Here is a 14686-nt window from a genome sequence, read left to right on the forward strand (position 1 = left end):
AGAGGAAAAAAATGCAGGTACAACTTCACAATCTTAGATTCTCACTCTTTGTACTCTGGTACAGGAAACAGATTATTAATTACATGTTAGAAGCCAAGCAACACTACACTGGATTCCATTCCACTGGTGCACAGAAATGGGCAGAGACAGTATCTTCCTTTTAAACTCCTAATAAAGCTGTGGTTTGCTTTATACGTATTTCTGGGCCACTTACATTTATCTGCTGATAATATATCCCTGTTACTGGTATACATCTAGGCAAGGATAAACCCTGATTCATTTATATGAAACTGAACTTTAAACTTTTCAGTGTTCTAAGTGGATCTATGTCTTCTAAAATTCTAAAGGGAAAAACTTCCTAATTTGTGTATGACATAGAGGAATAATGACACTCTAAATCATGTACTTATTCTAATTAGCAATGATATATCCAGACACTAACTCATCAGCTTGAATATCTAAAAAATTTACATGAACTTCAGTACTAACCTTTGCTTGAATTTGTTGTAGCTCTTGTTCTAGCCTCTCCTTCTCTTCTCTTAGCATCTTATTGGTCTCTATCAGTACATTCATGGTCTCAGTTTTTTTCATTAATTCTTCATGCTGTGCAATGGTTTTTGCTGTTACCTTTTGAGAAGATTTAACTCAATCATTTCTTTTGCTTGCACATGCATATATACTTATTTGGATCTGGCGTACCACCACCTTGGAAAGCTAGTATGGCATTCATTATCTCACATGTACATCAAAACAAGTAAATATCACTTAAGAAATGGGGGATAAGGAAAAAAATGGAGAGAAATTATCTTTATTTTCCCTATTTATCCGATTTTGGAATTGTCACACTGCTTCACAGGACTCAGAAAAAGATTCTCCACTTAGTTATATAGCAACCCCAGTTTAAAAGCTCCCGATTCTTCCAAAATTTCATTTACGGGCATAGTCAGCAAAGATAAAGACCAGAACATACAGAACAGCCCTCTCTGCTTCTTGAATTCATAAGCAATAATACCCAACCATACCTGCACCTTCTCCCTCTCAGCATTGAGACTGTCTTGCAGCTCCTGGAGTTCCCTTTCCAGGTGCTCCACTCTCTGACGATAACGCAAACTCTCCACCTGGGCCACCTCAAATCTAGTTTCTGCAATCTCCTTTTCTCGACGTATAAATCTGCAGTACGAAAATAAACAACACATCACGTCAATGAAAATGTAAGACAAAGCATTATAAGTTGAAGTGTCTTTTATCTGTAGGTCTACTGAGTATAGAAATTGGTTCACAAAGATGAAAAATCCTAGATAAATCTTGAAAATCTACATAAACCTGCTAAAAAACCACAATGAGAAAAAAAACCACCTCTATGAAACTTTCTTGCCAATCACATTTACTAAAATCTGATTTAGCTTCCTGTCGTAATTGACTCACAGTTTTTTCCTATGAGTAGAAAGAAATCTCCTGTGTTGTTACTGATGTAGTACAACCACTACTGCCTAGCAAAAAAGTGCTAAAATGTTATATGTTATCAATCACAGAATACCAGACTGGAAGAAACCTCAAGGGAAATATAGAATACCATGTTGGAAGGGACCTTCACATACCAAGTAATACAGAATTATTAAATTTGGCAACTAATTTACGATCACTGAGGGAAGGAGCCCAGAGATAAATTTACCTAAGAATTTCCAAGATCTGTTCCTGGGATTTGCCTTCTTCATTGAGAGAAACATTTACTGCAGTTGGCATGGCTTCTTTCATAGAAGTCACCATCTTATCACTCAGACTTTCCAGCTGTTCATGTAATAATCTATTTTGTTTTTCCAAATCTTCACAGCGGGATGCAAGTTTTGAAGCTTCATCCTACAACAAAATTGTTCAATAGATGTGAAGCCTGTAGCTGAATTTCTGTTAATTAAAAAAACCAGAACACTGAAACCATAAGAACAATCATACCTTGATCATTCTCTCTCTCTCTTCCCAGGAGGCTTTGCATTCTAACAATTCAGACTCAGCTTTCTGAGCAGCTTCCTCTAGTTGCTGCCTTACTGCTGTGTTCTTGGAAACTTGATCTTTAATAGCCTGTAATGCTTCAACATCGGCAGCATGAAGCATTAATTCCCGTTCATATTTATTTTGAGCTTCAGAAGCCATCTTTGCCTGTGGAAAAATATATAAAAAATAAGACTTTATTACCTTTACAGTTATATTTTTTATATATACAAAGAAATAACCCCTAGACCAGCTTAGAATGTTTCCCTTAAATTATTAAGAAAAATTAGAATTTGAAATAGGTCTTTGGGTGGCCAGAGGTAGCAATTCACTAAAAACAATTAATTACATTCCCCCTTCAATTTTTTTACATAACGAAACAGATCGTAGAAACAGTGATCCATTGCATCTTCTGTTGTTTTCCTAAATGTGACACAAACTATATTCAGTCAGTTTAGTTCATATTACTACTTTCATCAGGTAGAAAAACAAAGCATTAAATAAGCAGCTGTTCACAAAATAAAGAATGCACTCTTTCAGCATTTCTCTTGTCTCCAAAAGTCTCTGATTAGCAGTACTACCTTTAAAAAATGTTTTGAGTTCAACTGAGAAACTATCAGTCGTTTAAAAAAAACCCAACAAACTACCTCTAGCTAAAATAGGCAAATACTACAAATACAAATACTGCCATACTTGTTCCTGGCAGTCACGTCTGGCTTGCTGTTCATTATTTAAAGCTGTGCTGGCTCTCTGAAGAGCTTCCTGAACTTCCGACTGCACGGTTGACAGACTCTTCTTTAGTTCCGACAGCTACAGTGATGGGGGCGGGAGAAGAACAAAAACAAAACAAAACAAAACTAAGAATAAAACCAAGACTAAACAGCAAAGTATTTTACAGAGTACTGAACACAGCAAGGATTTGAATGCAGACTGTCAAGAACAATGTAGAACCAAACGGTGGTTATATTATTATTTTTAGATTAAAATTGGTATTTTTTTAAAAAAGGGAAATACTTTCAAGATTTTGACTTATTAATGTACAGAACACTTTCCTGGTAAAAATACATTGCTGTTATTTCAGAGTTGGGCCTGCAGTAATTCTAGCTGCAGTCATCTTGTTTCTTTCAATCTCAATAAAAGCTCAGATATAAACCAGAAAAATAAGGGCATTGTCCACTCTGACTTTAAAAGATGTGCATGCTACAAAACTGGTATTGGCTCATGCTTGAAAAAGGGTTTTCTGAAACCTTTCTCACAGGCTTTTACTCATGTTTTTTCTACAGACTGCTCAAAATTCAGCAAGACAGTGACAGCTTTAAATATACAATCACCCTAACGAAGTGGTAAGGTTAATGTACTACTCATGCTTATAAACCTCTCACAAATTTAGTTAGCCTTTTGTACATTCTAGAAGATTGAGTTTGTGACACTACAGTACTGTGTCAAAAAAAAGGAAAAAAAGCAGCTTATGGAATTATGTAAAAGCACATTCTTGTGGACTCCCTACAAATGAGTTTAAAAGGAAAGGGCATTCAGTGCATACCTGTTGTTCCATACTCTCCACAGCTTTACGCTTCTCCTCCTGCAGTTCTTGCTTTTCTTTCTCTGACTCCATCAGGTTCTTTTCTAGCTGTGCTTGATACTCTGAAGACTCCTTCAGACGAGCTTCAACTGTTGCACGAACTTCCTCTGTCACCTTCATTAAAATCCATAAGAGATCAATATTTTTTCCTTTAAATATGATAGTCTGATGTAATCCCACTATTTTATTAACAATTTAAAATCAGATTAGCTATTCTCAGCATCTCATTTAGAACAACACTACTGATGATGTGGAGAATCATGAATAACATAGAATTTTTTTTCCCCTTCCCCCATTTCCTCCATTCAAAGCTGTAATACCTCATGAAGTACACCTAAGAGGAATTTAAGGTGACTACAGTCAAATCTGCAGTAGCGTGGGTATCTCTATTACACACTAGAATCTGTAATATTGTTAAAGCATACCAAGCCACAATTAAATTTTTACAGTAACAGAACAGAGACAGTCAGAGAACTTGGATACTACACAAACAGCACTCCGCTGTCTACTGACTCTTTATTTTTGGTAGACAATGAGAATTCTTTTCCCCAATCTATCTTATTTTGACATGCTGAGTGACTTGGAAAAAGAGGCTTCATTCTGTACTATCTTGGTGGAGTATATGAGAGATTGGAAGGTCATTCTTAAGCTTTTCCCACGAATACCACATACAGAGTGTTCTTTGCTATCAGTAAGGTCATCAGCGATGCAAGAAGGTATGAATTTAACTGCTTTTGATTGAGAGCTACGTAGTATTTTTAACCATTGATCACAGGGTTATAACAAGCAAGAGTTTCAAAAAGTCAAATGCCCTCTTTCGAAAGAGGACATTGGCAGAATACACTTTGAGTAAAATTTACAATCCAACATTTTACAACCATGGTGCAAAAAGGTATAGTGTTTTCATAATTACAAGCTTTCTAAAATACGGTCTCACTACATTATATTATAATGTCTTCTAAACTGACCAGCTTTTTTGTAATTCCTTTAAGTCCTACAGGCTGTACTGTAATTAAAAAAAACCCAACACCCCAAAAACCAAACCCTTTCATTTTGTTTCTTGTTTTTCTCTAATAAACAATGGTAACTACTTACTTGTTTTTCCTTATTAAGGGATTCCTCTAGACTAAGAACCATGGCTCTGTATTGTTCCACATTACTAGAACTAGTCTTGAGTCTTTCTCTCAGGTCATTAACTTGTTCATCAGCTTGTCTTAGTCGACTTACAAGATCATCCACATTTTCATTTGTGCTAGGCTGACCTATAGTATTAGAATACACTAATTAACTGATGATGTTTAATTCAGCTTTTTAAACCACTGTTCTGTTAAAACCTATTAACATGAAAAAAATATCAATGCCACAAAGCTTCTCTAAATTAAATTATCACCCTTAACCACAATAGTGGCTTACAATAAAATTAGCTATTTAAAAATAAGGAACCTAATAGAGTTCAGTTCTTTCAAGTAATAAGGGAGCCATTAATAAAAGTTTAGCTTTATCTTTCCCCTCTGTCAAATGCTGCTTGGACATGAATTTCACTTTAGCAAATAATCCTGGTTATCTTTTGTTTGAATATGCGACTGTAATAATGATATAGAATATTATATGTATATAATATATAAATATTATTCAGTGTACTTTCCTCCTAATTCTGAATTATTATGAATTTTACCATTCTATAGACAGAAATATTTAACATAAAGAGAAATTCAATGTAGAAAAACATCTTACCTTTCCCTGGAGCCCTCTGTGATGACTGAGATGTTAGCTGAGCCTCCGTATTGTTAAGCTGCTGTTTCAACATCACAGTTTCCTTCTGGGCATTCTTTAAAAGTTCCTTCGTGTTAATGTGACGGTTTGTCTCAGTCTCGAGTTGCCTCTTAAGATCAAGGATATGAACCTGAAAATACAAGGTTCTTAAAATTGTAATTATTCACAAATGGCGCCAAGACCAGCTATATGTTTGTAAGTTTCACAGATAAAAAACAATGCACTAAGCCATAAAACTGTGGCTTTATTTTCACTGAAATAAGTTTAGTATATTTATACTTACCTCTTGATTTTTGGTAAGGGAATGTCTTTGTTCCACCTCACTTTCTAGTTTCTTCTTCAGCTGAGATATTTCACGCTCTAGCTTTTCTATCTGATTATTGAGCCTTTGTTTTGTATCTGTCTCAGACTTCTCCAGTATTCCCTGATAAAAGAGCATAATACACAATGCTGACAATACACTTCAGTAATCTATAAAATAATTACTGCAGGGAGCAAACAACAGTAGGCAGATAAAGAAAATTACAAAAAGTAGCACTTAAAATCTATGACTTAGTTTTGAAAGATTTTTTAATAATATTGATAGTATTGTTAGAAAAAAATCTATTACATATGCAATGTATTTCCTGGGATTAAAGAAACCCAAAAGATCTAGCGCAGAAACAGAATTCTGTCACATGATAAAATGTGCAACCTTTATTTATACTCTGAGAGTCAATATACCTTACAACAGAAAATATAGAAGTATAAATACACCCTAAAATACTGGAAAACTAAACTACCAAGGCAGCAACTAGTAGATTTTGCTGTTATAAAAATTCATATATAGACTTTTTAATCTAATTTCAGTTTCATGTTTTATTTCCATTTCATTGTGAAAACCCTTCTCAACAACTCAAAATTTTCAGGACTTTGCCCAAGTAAATAACAGAGTATCATACTGTAAGATAGGAATAACAAACTTGCTTAAACAATTAGCTCAAGTATTTCATGTTCAGTGGCAATTGAAAACAAAAATAACCCCAGCCCCCACCCCCAGAAAACCCCACAAAAGCAACAACCAAAAAAAATGACCCAATCCCATGACTGTTTTATTAGATTTCTAGGGGTGTTTATTGAAAACTCTGAAAGACAGACCAAACTTGCACATGAGAATAATGCCACATACCTGAATAGCTCGCAAATTAGCAAGCAGCAAGTTCTGTCCTCTTTGTTCAACTAACAGAGAGTCACGTTGTTGAGTCAAACGCACATCTGACATCTTCAAGATATCCTTCTCTTTTTTTAAGTTTTCTGCTCTCACCTTTAAGACAGCAAATAATAATAACAAGCACTTTGTTATCAATCCCAAATCTGTCCATTAATCTTTTGATTAGTTAATACTAATTTAAGAAAAAAAAAGCTTTAAGATTATAGATTGTAAATCAAAACTCATGCAAATTAAGCCAAGAAGAGTGAGAACACAACAGTGTGACTAATCACGTTGTCTTTCTCTGTAAACCGAAACACCCTCAGAAGGTTCTTATACCTTCAAGAAGTACTTGAGATATTTTGCAGAATGTTACAAGTATATAAACCAAATATACAAGCACACAAGCTTTTACAAATTTAGTAGTTAATGCACTCAAAAAGCCACACATTCAAGTTTCTGACAGCTTTCAAGATAGTCATAAGAAAAACTCTAGTCCTAACTTGGAATATTTAGCAGTATAACACACTGTACTACTAACCTCTGCCACTGCCAGTTTTTCATTAGCTCCCCTCAGGTCTTGAGTCATAGTATTAATTATCTGCTCTTGCTTCTGAGTTGTTGCTGTGAGTTTCTGGTTTCTTTCATGCAGAGATGTTATTTCTCGACGATAGCCTTCAACATTATCCTGCAGCATTTCATAACTTCACAAGGAACAACAAAGCAAAGTATGTTTGCCACATTAAACTGTTTGATCTTAATTGCAAAAAGTGTATGCACACAGCTACATTTCGTGCTCTTGTGCATCAGCTTTCACATATGTGGCTCACTCAACTAGAAGATGTATTCTTGATCCCATCTTAACTATTTCCTTTGTGTTCTTTAATAGAATAGATTAATATTGAATTGGCAACTCTTCTTAAGTAAATGGTATCAGGCAGTCAACATGATCCTATTGACAAAGAACACATACATAAGGTAATGAAAAAAATAGCTGATTTACCGCTTGGAAGCAAACTCCAGCTGTGTGGATATCTTTGCATTTTGTGACCTCAAGTCCGTGACCTGCTCCTGAAGCTTTTCATTTTGTTCATTCAGCAACTTGTCATTCTCTGCCTTTTCTTTTTTATAGTTCTCAAAAACTTCCTGTAACTGCATCAAAGAACAGACATTAAAGCGCTTACAAGAAAAGAAAAAACCCACAGTGATAGCTTTCTACAACATTTATTGGAAAATATACCTGCTTAAGTGCAGCCTTAGCCTCCAGAGTCTCCACTGACTCAGTTATTGACACTGAAGCAGGAGTTGACATGGCCTGAGGTAAATTTGAGCGCTTGGGAGTAGATGTAAGAGACATCTCCTCTGGTAACATACCTGAAGCTATGAAAAGATAGAGAGGATTTTAAGGGCAGTAATTGAATAAATGCTTGCCAACGCAAAAGATAATATAACCACACCAAAATATGGCTAAAACTAATATTGTATTGCTAGAAAAGTCTTGGTTTCCTGAGCAATTCATTCTTTATACCTACAGTATGCTACCAGAACACACATAGTCACCACTACACATTGGTCATTATGTTACAAGAAGTTATTGTACTGTAAATATAAAACCACGTGTCTAAATCCAAATTCATGGGTTTTCCAGTGAGTAAAGGTAAAAGTTGAATACCAGATTAAGAGAAGTTAGCAGGTACCATTACAGCACATTACTGAAAACTTGTAACAAATGACTGGAGTTTTTTTTCTTCTTTAATGATGCAGAAACAGGATGCTTACCTTGCAAAGGAATGATAGCTCCTGTGGTCTGTGCCAACAATATGCGGAACATATCCCGCTGACGAACTATAGACTCAACAAGCTGCAACTGATGATGACGTGATTCACGCAGTTTTTCTAGCTCATTGAGAGCTTCCTCAAGCTGACTTTGAAGCTCAGAAATTCTGAAACCAACAACAGCTGTTTTCAGTAACATAATCAGCAAGGCATAGTAAGATACCCTTTCGTGTCAAGTCCTCCAGTTTATGTTTATAGCATCTTTGAAAGCTAAGCAACGTTGAGTTTTTTGAGCAAACTTAGAGAAATATTGCCCTTTGGGCTTGCCATTTGGTAGATGCCAAAGAAAGCAGGCCTCTCTCATGAAAAGCAGAACAGATGCAATTCTATTTTATGTGAATAACTTCAAACAGTCATTACCATGAGCAGAGAATCAGACTAAGAACTTTTAATACAGAATCACATTATCTGTGGGCTTTATCCACATATATATATCCAGCTAGTGTATGATATGAATATTTCAATTTTCTATTCAGCTATGGGGAATGAAAGCTTATCTTTTTTTGAAAACCAGCTCTGTTGTATGAAATTCACTAAAAAGATGGACAATTGTTTTTACTTTTGATTTTGATAAGAGGACCTACTACAAGATATGCTGATACAGAGCCATTTTAATCTAAACCTGAAAACAATGCTAATAACAATTTGTCTTTATGAATTACATAGTTGCTCATAAGCATATGTGCAAGTGCACATACATGCATGTGCACACAATCAGAAGCAAAAATCTGAAAAGCATTTGAATAATTCCGTGTTACTACATAGCATAAGCAGTTTACTAGAAGGAAGAGATAATTTACTTAGATGACGTTGTTTCTTGCTCCTCTTTTTCTTTAGCCTCTCCCAGCTCCCTAAGAGCCACTAAGAGACGCTGATTCTGCTGCTGAAGTTCTTCAATATTTCTGTAAGAGACTAGATGTTGAGATATCACTTCAGAAGAGCTACTGATGTCAGCAGAACTCACTTCTTCATCACGAATCACGTGATTGCCTCTAGCTTCTTCAAGTTCCATTAAAAGCACACGAATCTGAAAGAGAATATTTTAGTGTAAGACTTGCACAGACTTGAAAGTTCACTCTGAAAAACAATATATTAGATACAAAAGTACTTCGAAATTAAGTAATTTTTCCTACAATATAAAAACTATTAGTCGATAAATCCTTGAAAGATAATTATGCAAAAAACACTTCAGCAAAAGGAAACCATATCAAGATCAGAAGTGATCACATTGTGTTTAGTTCTGCATATATCACAAAACATTCCCTCAAAGAAGTTACGTATTATATATATACATACACACATACACATTTTCCATGTCAAATGTTTAATAATATTATCTTAAAGCAGCATTGCTTATTGCATTTTTCATCATTAATTGCAATTTTGTAAGCAGAAATGTAAATGCCATGTTGTCCTAAGGAGAAGCTTTTAATTTATGTAAAGGCTTTTATGACAACCAAACTCCACATAACTTAGGCTGAACACAACTTCCGAGTAAACTTCAGAAATTGAATAACATGTTAATAAATTACAATAGTACATTTTAACCAGAGCAACATTTGCCCTACCTGCTGTGAAAGATCTTTTACTTGTATTTCCAGTCTCTGGTTTTCTCTTCCAAGCAGAGAGGCATGCTTATTGGCTTTATCAGCATCCTCCTGCAATCGCTGGATTTCCTGCAAGCATACAAACATTAAGAAACACATAGCAACTTTGCTTAAACACATTCTTTTTCAGTAAGATAACATCAGAGGCATGCCTTGCAATTCAAACTGTGCTTTACTACTTTAGATTAAACTCTACAGATTTAGGATTCAAAAGCCACACTCTTTTATGCTGTATTAGAGTACGTATTAATGGGAAGCAAACACTGAAGTCCAATTTTATTTCTTTGGACAGACAAATGCTAATTGTTGCTCATGAGGAATTCTACGTTCCCATAAAATCAGGGATTTTAAGTCACCATATTTAAGCCTTCACTATAAAAAACTCTGAAAAAACATTGGCTTTGTCAAATACTTTGTACAGCCTAATAAATCACAAGCTAGAAAGTTCAACAGATTTTTCCAACAAAAGAAGCTGATTAAAAGATCCATTTTATACATTTACTAACAGCAATTAAGAAATTTAAAAAATCATTTTTACCCATAGTTTTACAAGGTCATTTTTTTTATACTGACCTTCATAGCTTGTTCAAGCTTTGCAGACAGACTAGCAACAGCTTTTTGGGAACGCTCAAATTCTTCACGCTGACGTTTTAAGATCGGCGCTTTGGCTTCTACTTCCTGCACTATTTCATCCAAATATTTATTGATTCTCTTATTCTCCAGCTTTTCCAAAAGCAACTGATCCTGAGTTTCTACATATGCATTGTACAGCTGCAATAAAAGAGTTTTGGGTTGATTTTTTTTTGTTGTTGTGGTTTGGTTTTGATACATCTGCACAGATCTCTTAAAAAAAAAAGGGCACTGGTAATTACACAATTTAGACTTTAAGGCAGTATAATTTCATACAGCTCTAAACCTAGTTAATTCAGAAAAACAAGTTGGACTTTCAAAACAATGTGTTTTTAGGACTCATACCAGTTATCCATATTAATTTTAAAGAGGCAAGTTTTTATAGTGAAATAGTATGCAATAAAAAAAAAATACATAAGGACAAATCTTGAGCAAGAGAATAGAAATATCAAAACTTGTATCACAAAAGAAAACAGCAAGCACAAAAGTATTTTAATGTCTAGACAGAATGACAGGCAAAATGAAAATACAAATTTCATAAACAGAACTGCAAAAAAACCATCTAAAGCATGTCTGACTAGTCATTATGTTATTTTTTTCTGCAAGTAGAAGCCAAATGAACAGCAGCATAGATTAAAACAAACATGTAAATAAGAAAAAAGAAAAGCTCCTGCCAAAAACTCATACAGAAAATAAGTTTACATGCACGTATTTCAGAAAAAGAACTTAAAGACCCTACAAATATTTTGATATACTGAAGAAAAACTGTAAGGTATGTTGAAAAATGTCCCAGTGACTTAGCTAGTAAAGTCTGCCTGAAACAGAAAGATTTCATTGACTTCAGGCAGGCATTATATTAAATCCAAAACAGTAAACGAAATCCACAACCTTGCATTACTAGCATATCTCTATTGGCATTATAAGGGCCTTGAAATTGAAGAGTTTCTTCTCACTTACCTCAGTTAATTTCATTCCAGGCTTGACTACTTTAGCTACTGCTGCAGCAGTGGGAGACATAGCTGCCAGTTCCTCCTCAGACAATATGGCTCCTGAAGACATAATGTCAATTACTATTAATAAGCTGCAATAATTCCCACCATGAATAACTGTTATTAATATAAAGGATGTCTTCATACACCTTTGTGCTTTATAATTACTGTATTTTAAATTATTATTTTAAGCCTTTAAAAGTTACTGGTTTAAGAGTTTTCTGTAACCTATATTATACATACACATGTGCAAGTTATTGGTATTATATAAGATATTCCATGTCATAGGTTATCAACATCTCTCTGAATAGCTTGAAATGCTTTAAAGTTTTTGCTATTAGACTGTTAAACTTTAGATCATTTCTGAACATAAGCAATTGAAACAGCTGGAGCAAAGCTTAACATTAGATTTCTTAACAAATTGCCAGAGGTTTGGAGTGGCAGAACACTGGTTTACTTTCATTAATTAACACAGCGACGTAGCAAATATACTTCGTGCCTCTGTTCCTTCCTGCTCTGCTCTCTCTTTCCTTTAGAAATCACTCACATGAAGCAATTATTTTCCACAAAAAGTCAAAAAAACAAACAAAAAAACCCCAAACTGAGCAAGACTTAATGTTAAATGTAAATTTAAGGACAGAGCTTTGTCTGTTGCTCTTTTTTTTTTTTTTAAAGAGGAAGATAATTATAGTTTATCATTCTTATTGCCTGATGATTCTGCCTTAAGGTATTGTTTCCTCTCCTTTTTCTTTTAAAAGGTAAGTCAGTCAGATTAACAAAAGAACTTCAAAAAACATTTAAATAGAAATGCATTTTTGTGACAAAGAAAAAAAAAAGTATTTTTATATATATCTATAAACACAGACACACAAAAAACTCCTAGAATCCATGATTAGAAATGACTACAGATAAATTAAGATTAACGTATTTATTTCCTATAGAAATTCAGCGGAGTATTTTCATGAATTTTTACTGTAAGGGTGGTGAGGCACTGGAATGAGTTGCCCAGGGAAGCTGTGAATGCTCCATATCTGGTGGTGTTCACGGCCAGGTTGGATCAAGCCATGGGTGACATGGTTTAGTGGGAGGTCTCCCTGCCCACGGCAAGGGGCTTGGAACTAAATGATCTTAAGGTCCTTTCCAACCCTAACTATTCTATGATTCTGTGAAAGATGATATGAAGATTTTACTTCCCAGTGTTACCCCTACCTTTGCGCTTTGTAGCGGACAGTAAATCATTAGCATTCTCCAGCTCCTTCTCCAGTTTACTGATCTTCTCTCTCAGTTCTTTTTCCATTACAGCTTTTGACTCTTCCACCTCAGCTAAATGCTCCTGGGTAGCTTTATTAGCTAAAATTAAATAAGACAAGCAGTTTGCTGTGTTGTGGTTGGTTTTAACTTTTTCTTTTAAAATGATCAAAATGTATACACATACCTTAAATTTTATTTTAACTTTACATGATCTGCAGTGCATGCTGGTAAGAAAACTCAGCAACATGACAGAAGCATGAACTGCTGCCTATCACCTTTGTTTAGAAAAGGGTTAAAATATAAACTGTCCTTTTATCAGTGAAATGGAATCTAAAAGAGAAAACTAAAATGAAGACTTATCTTGCAAAATTAGATCCTCTCATCAGAATCCAAAGTAAAATTCCAGTTAACATTTGCAAATACTTCCCCCACACTCCTCTCCAAATACATTCAACTAGTCACATAAAATTTTTGTTGCAAACTGACACTGATCACCCCAAAAGACTAATGAAATTCCTTTCATAAATGCATCAAGGTAGTTACAAAGAAGCACAACTGTTCCTTTTCATTTGCCATTTCTCACTCACAGCTTACCTTCACCTGCTTCCTTCAGGAGCTTGTGCAGCTCTTCTACTGCTCCTGTCAGTTCATTGCTCTTTGCCTCTGAGTCATCAGCAGCGCTCTAAATAGAAGCATTTTATTTAACCTTTCAGTACATATCAATAGTGACTATATTTTTATAAGAAAGCTCAAACTGACTAAAAATCATAAACACGCAGGGGTTTTATACTCTTTCCACTCAGATTCAGTCTCACGGATGCAAACTGCTCATCTGAGAGTAAGAAGTACCAGATATTGATTTGCTATGAGAAATACAAATAAAATGTATGCCTTTTAGCTGCTTCATGGCTGGTACTGGCTTTGTTCATTCTCTCACTTAAGCAAATTTGGAGAAATATTGAGACCATGATTTTGATGAATCTGAAAAAATCGGTATTTTTAGGGAATCTTGGATAAACATTTCAAGTTTTTTTGCTTCCAGTTAGAGATCTCACAAATGCAATACTTCAGCAATTCTGCAAGTTCATCAGAGATAACTGAAATAAAGTTGATTCAACTTTTGCTAATCACCAAAGTCTCAGAATAAGTTCCCACAGAAAGGCACTCAGACTCAATGCTTTTAGTATCAGGTCAGACAAATGTCAGCAGTTAAAAGTATATAGCAAACTGTATGTTAAGTGGAAGACAAACTCTTCAAACCAATGATTCTAAATCTCCCCCCAAAATCCCCAACAACCACCATAACAAAAACGAACTGATAACGCATTATGCTCCACAAAAGTAAGCTATTGACATGCTGTTCAATGAAGGGACATCAGTTTACAAATGACTAAAGTATTATTAATCTCAGAATTAAACAGGGTAGAATGTTTATGTGGGTATCTAAGCAAAAACAATCAGGCGACAAAACTCATTAACCTATGAATCTAACACGTGTAAACTGAAAAGCGATTTGGCGTCCTCTTTAGCTGACTTTTTCTTAGTCAATGTGCTACAAGGTAATTCCTTTGAGCTGACAAAACTAACAAAAATTATTTGTTTAGATGGTGCTTGTTTGCCACAATACATGACATTCAGCTGTGCCATAATCAGACCACTGATACCTGCAGTGTTATTTGAAGTCAACTTCCACTAACCAAATTCAGAAAAACCTCTTGCACAGTTGTATTTTACATACAAACCTTTATCTCCCAATACAACATGACACAACCACATGAATATGTCTAGCCTCAAAACAGTGAGCATAAAGTTACTATTTTAACCTGATTCTGCTTAATCTACA

At 34.8% G+C, this 14686-nt stretch overlaps 1 protein-coding gene across 5 annotated transcripts in view; it reads right to left on the minus strand.

Moving 5' to 3' along the window:
* TPR (translocated promoter region, nuclear basket protein) overlaps window positions 1–14686 on the minus strand; it is a 40322-nt gene that overhangs the window by 18387 nt on the left and 7249 nt on the right. For all 5 annotated transcript variants that reach the window (XR_013957443.1, XM_080623534.1, XM_080623536.1 and 2 more), the window contains exons 9-28: window positions 13438–13525; window positions 12802–12942; window positions 11561–11652; window positions 10547–10744; window positions 9935–10042; window positions 9167–9393; window positions 8310–8473; window positions 7771–7910; window positions 7534–7682; window positions 7072–7234; window positions 6510–6644; window positions 5625–5765; window positions 5303–5471; window positions 4664–4830; window positions 3530–3682; window positions 2680–2796; window positions 1951–2154; window positions 1673–1857; window positions 1023–1170; window positions 490–627 (exon numbers count right to left, since the gene is read on the minus strand). Coding sequence is in view for 4 of the 5 variants with exons in the window: in XM_080623534.1 (XP_080479660.1) it covers window positions 490–627; window positions 1023–1170; window positions 1673–1857; window positions 1951–2154; window positions 2680–2796; window positions 3530–3682; window positions 4664–4830; window positions 5303–5471; window positions 5625–5765; window positions 6510–6644; window positions 7072–7234; window positions 7534–7682; window positions 7771–7910; window positions 8310–8473; window positions 9167–9393; window positions 9935–10042; window positions 10547–10744; window positions 11561–11652; window positions 12802–12942; window positions 13438–13525 (3027 nt within the window). In the remaining variant the exon portion in view is untranslated. The remainder of the gene's footprint in view (window positions 1–489; window positions 628–1022; window positions 1171–1672; window positions 1858–1950; window positions 2155–2679; window positions 2797–3529; window positions 3683–4663; window positions 4831–5302; window positions 5472–5624; window positions 5766–6509; window positions 6645–7071; window positions 7235–7533; window positions 7683–7770; window positions 7911–8309; window positions 8474–9166; window positions 9394–9934; window positions 10043–10546; window positions 10745–11560; window positions 11653–12801; window positions 12943–13437; window positions 13526–14686) is intronic.

Source organism: Psittacula echo (genome assembly GCF_963264785.1).
Source record: "Psittacula echo genome assembly, chromosome: 7".
Taxonomy (NCBI): Eukaryota; Metazoa; Chordata; class Aves; order Psittaciformes; family Psittacidae; genus Psittacula; species Psittacula echo.